This window comes from Raphanus sativus, chromosome 8 (genome assembly GCF_000801105.2).
Source record: "Raphanus sativus cultivar WK10039 chromosome 8, ASM80110v3, whole genome shotgun sequence".
In the NCBI taxonomy this organism is placed as follows: domain Eukaryota; kingdom Viridiplantae; phylum Streptophyta; class Magnoliopsida; order Brassicales; family Brassicaceae; genus Raphanus; species Raphanus sativus.
In genome coordinates, this window is record NC_079518.1 from 14,426,364 (window position 1) to 14,435,430 (window position 9,067).

Genomic DNA, 9,067 nt, shown 5'->3' on the forward strand with positions numbered 1-9,067 from the left:
TAATATAATTTTAAAGAACTTTTTTGATTTTTCGAACATTTAGATTATAGTGTATTTCTATGAATTTTTTTCTAAATGCAGTATGTATATGTTTGTTTTGTATTTAATAGCTAATTGTATTTTTTCGAACATTTAGATTATAGTGTATTTCTACGAAAAAACGTTTTAAGCGATCAATTCGGGAATTAGGCGGGAATTAGACGGTCTTACGCGGATCAACACCTAATTTCAATGATTTGGTCAAATTTGTTGCGATTAACCCCCCAAACAGCGCCTAGGCTACCACGTTTTTAAATAAGAGGTAAAATTAACAAATTTAACTTATATGACTTTAATGTTTAATTATCACTTATTTTATTTTTTGTATACTCAATATAAAATGGTTATTTGTTGACTTGTATTGTTAGATAGACCAGACCAAAAGAACAATTATACTCACATGTTAGCCATATATATATTTATAGATATTTTCAAAATGTTTTCATTCCTAAATTTTTTAATAGTCATGTTTTCAGTTTCGAAAAATTTCGTTTTCATTTAGCCATTTCCGATTTCATGCAATGTAGAAGGATATAGTCAACTTTCCGTGAGTCCTACATATTCATTTTCAAAGGCTAAAGAATAAGCTTTTCATAAACATCAAAAATAAAATAAAAATGATGTTCAAGAAAAAACATCAACATAAAAAGAAGAAAAATATAAATAATTCAGAAACTTCACATTATCATGAGTCACATCCTCAATTAAGCAGTGTTATTAAACCCAGACCGAACCGGCGGTCAGACCAGGTTCAACCACGAACCGGACACAAATGCGGGTTGGGTTAATGCCAAAACCCAACTATAATTGAACCGGTTAAAAATTCCTATCGAACCGTTAAAAACCCGTGAACCGGCGACCCAATGAACCGGCTAAACCCTGGTTCTTGTATTAAACCAAAAATTTATTAATAAAACAATTAAAATTTCCTTTTAAAATAAAAATAGAATTCAGATTAATAAAGTAAAGTCATCTCATATTTTTCTCTTGAGTCTTTGACGTCTATGCAAGACTGCAACTCAAAAGGTATCTATTTCTTAAGATATTGTTTTTGTTTCGAAGATTTTAAAAATTGAAAACTTAGATTTGAAGAACTCAATCATGGTATAATTTTTAATTCTATTTCATAATATAAATTTTTAACTAATGTGCTATAAACTTTGTAAAGGTGATGAAGATTTGGAGTGCCAAAAACCCGGAGAATAAAATTTAAATATGTTTTTTCTATTGATTTGAAATTTGGACTATTACATTGTTCTATTACTTTTATTATATTTTTAGTTTGTTACTTTTTAAAAATTTTTAAACATTATGGTTATTAAAATATTTTATTTGATATGATATTTATCTTTGTAAGAATATACATATTCAAAATATCATTAAATTTAGTTTAGTCTAATCAAACCCGGATCAAACCGGATCAAACCTGGTCGAACTACATTGACCCATGACCCAAAAAATCCGGTTCGTTTGCCGGTCCGGTTTTAACAACACTGCAATTAAGTTGATTTGGAATATTCGACTTTGAACTTTCTGGTGTTATTTCTGAAAAGAGTCCGACTTTCCTCTTCGATTAATCACCATACAAAACCTTTCATGAATCTCGTTCAATGATATTAAAACTGAAATAATTTCCCATAATTTTGTCCTTTTCAATAATATTAGAATATCCGGATTCGGATTCGTCGGATATTCAGATTCGTATCTTTCGGGTATCCGGGGTTCGGATATCTGGACTAAAATCCAAATACCTGCAGATATCTAGATCTAATTTTTCTATAAAAAAATAAAAATTAATTAATTAACCATTTATTTAGTTTATTTAAAATTATTTAAAAAATAAAATTTAAAATATTTAAAATTTAATAAAATTTAAATTTTAGTTATTTTATATATAAACTATATATGGTATACATATATAAAATATAATTATATTTTAGAAATTGTAAATATATAATAGGTCCGGATCCGGATCCGGGTATCCGAACTTAAAATTTCACTATCCGGATCCATAAAAACACTATCCGAATCTGATCCAGGCTCCCTGAATATCTGTTTCTCGGAGTGGATATCGGATCGGATCGCAGATCCGGATTTTAATTTCCAGGCCTATTTTGAACCTCTTACTAACTCATGTTTTCTCTATAATCTTTAAGAAAATCTATTTTAAGTTAAGATCTCGTTAATTGAAATGCACCGTATTGAGTTTTACTCTCTCAGTTTCAAATTAAATATTATTGTAGAAAAAAAATTTCAATACAAAATAGATGTCGTTTGAGCATTTGAATGCATAATTTATTAATTTTATTCTCTACTTTATTTTTTTATTGATTAAAATTTGATTATATGTATGGGTAATGATATTTTTATATTGAAAATATGCAAAATTAAATGATTTCTTAATTAATGCGTTTAAAACAATACTCCCTCCGTTTCATATTATTTGTCGTTCTAAGTCTTTACACACAGATTAAGAAAACATTTAATTTTACATATTTCCAAAATAAAAATACTATTACCAATACACATCAACCAATATAAAAATAGAATAGAGAATATTTTCAATAAATTTTGCATTGAAAACCGAAAACGACACTTATTTTGAAACAAAAATTTTGCTCTAGAACGACATATAATTTGAAACGGAAGGAGTACTTAATACTCCACATTAATTAGTACTGGCTTGATCATCTTATCCATTAATTAAGTCATAAATACTCCCTCCGTTTCAATTTATTTGTCGTTCTAGACTTTAGCACACAGATTAATAAAACATTTAATTTTGTATATTTACTAGATAAAAACATCATTACCAATACACCTAATTAGATTTCAACCAATAGAAAAATAAATTAGATTAAAAAGTCAATAAATTTTGCATTGAAATCATAAAACGACACTTATTTTGAAACGAAAATTTTGCTCCAAAATGACATATAATTCGAAACGGAGGGAGTAATTTACAAGATATTTCACATTTGATTCCCGCATACTCGAGTGTTCTTTCTAACGTTTCCCCCCCTCCATAGTCAAAGTCGTGTTAAAGGCATCCGGAGTTTTTCAGTTTTCCTATAATTCATTTAATGAATTTGTTGTTAAGTCGTTTTCAGATTCAATAGGTCACATAATTTATGTCATAAAATGAATTCAAATACTCTGAGTTTGAATACTTAATTAAAATATAATTTATTTATTAATAAATCAATGATTATAAAATTTTAAGCATTTAAAAATACAACTACTTATATAAAACCTTTCATGAATCTCGTTCAAGATAAAATTATTTGAGTTTTAGATACTATAGTTTTTCTCTCATTTGTTTGATATTTTATTTTTCAAAATGAAAAAGGGAGATGCTCTGAACATAGACCTAGAGGCTTAAAGAAAATTAATTTTGACAACCTTTATAATTGTATCAACTTTTTGTTAAATGATGGTATCTTTGTTACTACTTTAGTCAGAAGGAAAAAGATAATGATATTCGAATGCGTAATAGTTAAGCTGAAACTGAGCCCTCTTTTTGTCAATCAATATATTATGGTTCTGCATAAATATTCTTTCTCATTTGATTTTTAAAATTTTAAATTGATCGAAAAAATAACAGGAGATTTATATCCAAGAGGATACTAAAATTAAACTGTCAACAATATTAATGTTGCTTTGACTAAAAGAAATCACTTTCTAACTTCTTTTAATAAGACTTTGCGGCATAAGGTATCGACCATATTATATACAAAGTTACACACTCATGTTTGTCTCTTATGTCGTTTGAAGTGTTAGAAAAATAGTTTATGCACACATACATCAATTATGAGTTACGATCATTTTAATATTTTGAACATTTCAAAAACATTGAAAGCCTACCTTCCCAACAACTGAAAACAAAGAAATGTACATCAATCAACACACAAAAGAGTGAAAGCGTCAACAAGTAAATGGTCAACGTTGGCGTCTTCAAATTCCGATGTCCCGAGAGACCATCTCTCTTTCTTTTCTCCTAATAAAACCACAAAACCTTCCTTCCTTTCACCCAACTTTCTATCTCTCAGTTCTCACTCCGGATCCGAATCATGAGCTTAAGAGACCCGAATCCAGTAACTAACACACCCGGATCCTTTTCGGATCCTGCCGGGTTCGCTATAAACACCAGAATCATGCTCACCGCCATAATCATAATCATATTCTTCGTCCTTCTCATGGTCTCTCTTCACCTCTACTCTCGTTTCTACCTCCACCGCTCTCGCCGTTTCCATATCCGCCGCTTGAACCGCACTAGACGCGCCGCCGCCGCCATGACCTTCTTCGCCGATCCTTCCACCTCCTCCGCGGTCGCCACTCGCGGCGGTCTCGACCCCTCCGTCATCAAATCTCTTCCCACTTTCACGTTCTCCGCCGCAACCGCCGCGATGATCGAGTGTGCGGTTTGCCTCTCGGAGTTTGAGGAGAGCGAACCGGGTCGGGTTTTGCCCAGTTGCAAGCACGCGTTTCATGTTGAGTGCATTGATATGTGGTTTCACTCTCATTCTTCTTGTCCTCTATGCCGATCGCTCGTCGAGCCTATCGCCGGAGGAGTAAAAACTGCGGCGGAGGAGGTAGTCGCAATTTCGATTTCTGAGCCGGTTTCAGGTGACGACACAAACGACGTCGTAGAAGCTGAGACTTCTGATCGTGAAGACTCCGGGGGAAAATCAGATAACGAGTTGACTCTGAGTCACTCGTTTAGGTCGCGGGTGATATCTTCCACGTGGATTTTCAGCAAAGAACGGAGAAGCGCTTCTTCTTCTTCGTCTTCTCTCGGGGTTCAGCGGGTCTGTAGCATGCCGGTGACGGAGTTAGATATTGAGGCCGGAGGAGAAGAGGCTCGTTGACTTTAAGACACGCAATGTTACTGCCACGTGGACGTGTATGATTTGTTTCGAGTGTTTCTTTTAGTTTAGAGTTAAAGATGCAGAGATAAAATAATTCTTCGTTACTTTTCAGTTCTGGCGTTTCCGAAAAGGGTTAATGTAGATTTCATTGTTTAATGAGTTTGGACACGTGACGTAATCTGAACTGTCTTTTTCTTGGGACATTTAAATGTTTTACTACTACTCCCTAAGTAGTTTAGACTAATAAAACTATTATCAACAAAGTTGTTACTTAAAAAAACAATATTACTAATAAGTTCAAGGGTCATTTAGGTGTATATAGTATATACAAGTAACAGTAGGTAATTGCGGAAGTATGCAGTTTTTGAAAGTATTTGCAGAATTGGTTATTTAATGAGTATGATTTGCCAAATTAACCCTCCTGAGAATATCGTAAGAATGGACGATTTGAGTCTGAGGCAGAGAGAAACGATAGACACAATAGACATCTAAAAACCCAATCTGCTTAACCAGAGCTTCTGCTAGAGTCAAGTTGCTGTTTTGTATGGCTTCAGCATAAGGCATAAGCACGTGAACTAGACGTACACCATTGTCCTGCGAGTCGACGAAGAATCATCCCGGCCGAGTTGACTCACTAACGGTTGTTGTCATTACCGGCGAGTTATTAATCTCTGCGGAAGGAAAATCGGATTGAAACCAATAGATCCAGATGTCGCCGGTGGGTTAAGCTCTGTCAGCATATTATCAAGCCACGGCTAAAGCTCCGCCGGTGATGAACAGTATCCGTCGCGAGATGAGCTAAACCATCTTTTTGAATATTACCCATCATCGCCTCTAATTGCTCGAGATTGTAAGCAACCTCCGCCATCTCCGACAATCTTACTTTTAAACTAACACACCTGAGAAGCTCATCATCCTCTTCTTACTTCACCATCATCATATTGTATTTACCAAAAAACGCAGGGAAAGAAGTAGAAGAATGGCGATTGCTGTTCCATGGTTGGGACCTTAATTGAAAAAAAAAACGATACTTCGGTAATTTAGGACCAGGGGCATCTGTGGGATTATGAAATGTCAAATAGTGATTATCCATATACCTAATTAAGTTTAGTTTCACAGGTATCTAGTGCAAATTCCCTAAGTTCAACCAATTATTAAAAGTATGTATTATTTTAATTGGCTACCTTATATCTAATAAATGTAAAAAATTACATAAATGTGTGTAAATTACTTATATTTTGGTACAAGAAAATTTTCCTTAAACTAGTTACAATAAGAAACGGATGGAATATATTGAATATAGAAACACATCGTAAAATAGCCGAAAAATAAATTCAAGTCAAAATTGGCATAAAACTATAAAGGGAAAATCGCATAAAAATCTTTCAAAGTGTCACTTACTAGCACTTTAAACCCTGAAGTTTTTTCACTAACACTTTTAACCTTCAAAGTGACTTTTTTATCATAAAAAACCTCCAAAGCAAAAAGTTGACATGTTCAGCACGTAATTTTTTAAAAATAATTATTTAATTAATAAAATAAACATATTAAATCAATTCAAATAATAAATAAAAATTGAAACTTTTAATAAAATTCACAAAAATGAAAACATAATAAAAAATTAAATTAAAATTTTAGAAAATGAATAATTTTCTAAACTTTTAACAAAATAAAAATAACTAAAATTTTAATAATAAATAAGATTAAATTTAAATAGAGAAGAAATAAATAAAAATTTCAATTTTTTTTTAAAAATAGAAAATTCAAAATAGTTTCTTTTAAATTATATTTTCAAAAAATATATCATATCATCGTGGACAATAACAATTTCAAATATATCACTAGTGACAATGATGGTTTCTGATTTTTATTTAATTTATGAGTTTTTATTAAATTTTACAATTTTTTTTAATTTCTGATTTTTTTATTTTTTTGTTTAATTAAATCAAAATTAAATAAAAATCAGAAAATTAAACAAAAGTCGTAAAATTTAATTAAACTCATAAAATAAATAAAAATCAGAAAATTAGAAAAAATGAGAAAATTAATTAATATTTATAAAATTAAAATTTCAAAATAAATGAGATCAAATTAAAAAATGGAAAAATAAAAATTCATATAATTCAAAAAATGAAAATTAAAAAGTTTGAAAAAGACTTTTCTGTCATTTTCAACGATGATGTTGGAAACTATCATTGGAGATATGAAAATTATCGTCATTATTAATGGTTATGTGAGAAACCATCATCGTCACTAGTGAATTTTGAATTTTCCATTTTAAAAAAAAAACTGTGAATTTTTTATTTAGTTCTTCTCTATTTAAATTTAATCTTATTTATTATTATTTTTAGTTATTTTATTTTATTAATATTTAAAAATTATTTAATTTTAAAAATATTTATTTAATTTTCTAAAATTTTAATTTAGTTTTTTGATTTTTTTTTTCATTTTTGTAACTTTTATTTAAGGTTTCGATTTTTATTTATTTTTGGATTTATTTATTTATTTATTTATTTTGTTAATTAAATAATTATTTTTAAAAAATTACCTGCTGAACCGGTCAACTTTTTGATTTGGAAGTTTTTTATGATACAAATGTCACTTTAAAGGTTAAAAGTGTTAGTGAAAAAACTTCAAGGTTTAAAGTGCTAGTAAGTGACACTCTGAAGGTTTTTTATGCGATTTTCCCAAACTATAAATGGTTGATACTTGAAGCCATAAATGCTTTAATCCAGAAAAAACGATATTATTTAAATTTGGAACCAGTCAGTGTTTTCAAAATCCAAACCGGACCAGCGATCAGACCGAGTTGAAGTATGAACCGACAATAATATGGGTCTACTTCTCACTTTGTTTAAATTGTATCTCATGATCGTTTATTTAAATAATGTGTATATATATTTTTTAAAGGTGATGAAGATTTAAAGTGACAGGATATTTGAATAAAGTTTAAATGTGTTTTTCATATTGATTTTAGATTTTAACTACTTAATTATTTTATTATATTTTAAAACTTTTTTTTAAATATTATGCCTATTTAAACGTTTTATTTGATATAATTTATCTTTGTATGAATATGCATATTATTTAGAAAATATCATTAAACTGAGTTTAATCCAATAAAACCCTATCAAACCTGGTTCGAATCATAATAACCCATGATCCAAAATATTTACGGTTCGCTAGCCGGTCCGATTTTAAAACAATGAAACCAGTGTTTTTAAAACCGGACTGGAAGCTGAACCGAATTTTTTTTGGTTACAGTTTAATATGGTTTGACTAGGTCAAATCTGGTGCAATAATATGTTTTAATATATTTTACTATATAAATTTAAAAGTGATATTAGCAAATACAATACATAATTAAAATATAAATAACATTTAAACATAAAACATTATAAATATAAACTAGTTTTATGCTCATATGGATGATTTATAGATTTTTGATAGTTTTAGTGGTTTAATAACTATGAGATCCAATCTGACTACGTGATCGGTTCATGGTAGAACCACTTATTAGACCCAACCATGGTAGAACCACTTATTAGACCCAACCCGACTATATACCAGGTTCATGATTGAATCCAGTCCAACTACTGGATCAATCCGGTTTAAAAAAACACTGCTTGGAACTTACAACAAAAAACCAAAAACCAATCAGAAATGTTTAACTCCTGGAGAGCTAAGACTATTTAATAGGGCTCCACAAAATATCAATAAACTTTTATTTGACTTGTTATGCGTTCCGATTTGAACAAAAAATCTGGATATTCATAACTCTACACAATAAATGAAAAGATATTAATATGCAATATCCGCAAGATAAAAATAAATCAAAAATACTAATATTTTTTAGGACTGAATATCCGATCTGATTTGTTATATGTACATATATATTTAAACAGTTATATATCTAATTTATATAAATATTGTATTGTATAGAATTTATACTGTATTTTATTAATTAAATTACTTATTATAATTTTTGAAAGTATATAAGTTTTATTATCTTTTATTATTTTAGAAATTTTTATTTTTATTTTTACGGATTGAATTGGATATCCGATCAAAAATCTAAAAAAAAACGGATATCCTGGGCACTGGATATCTGAATGGCTACTAATATAATCAGATCAGATAATTAGTTATGGGATGAAATG

At 29.6% G+C, this 9,067-nt stretch overlaps 1 protein-coding gene across 1 annotated transcript; it reads left to right on the top strand.

Annotated features, from left to right (window-relative positions):
• The first annotated feature begins 3,918 nt into the window (after nucleotides 1–3,918).
• Nucleotides 3,919–5,170, top strand: LOC108821858 (RING-H2 finger protein ATL2-like). The gene has a single exon (XM_018594847.2). It carries the CDS (start codon nucleotides 4,110–4,112, stop codon nucleotides 4,905–4,907), a length of 798 nt encoding a protein of 265 aa, XP_018450349.2. The 5' UTR covers nucleotides 3,919–4,109; the 3' UTR covers nucleotides 4,908–5,170.
• Nucleotides 5,171–9,067: the final 3,897 nt, after the last annotated feature.

Excerpts from the sequence above, each read along its gene's own strand:
- LOC108821858 (XM_018594847.2), top strand. The coding sequence starts at position 4,110 with ATGAGCTTAAGAGACCCGAATCCAGTAACTAACACACCCGGATCCTTT.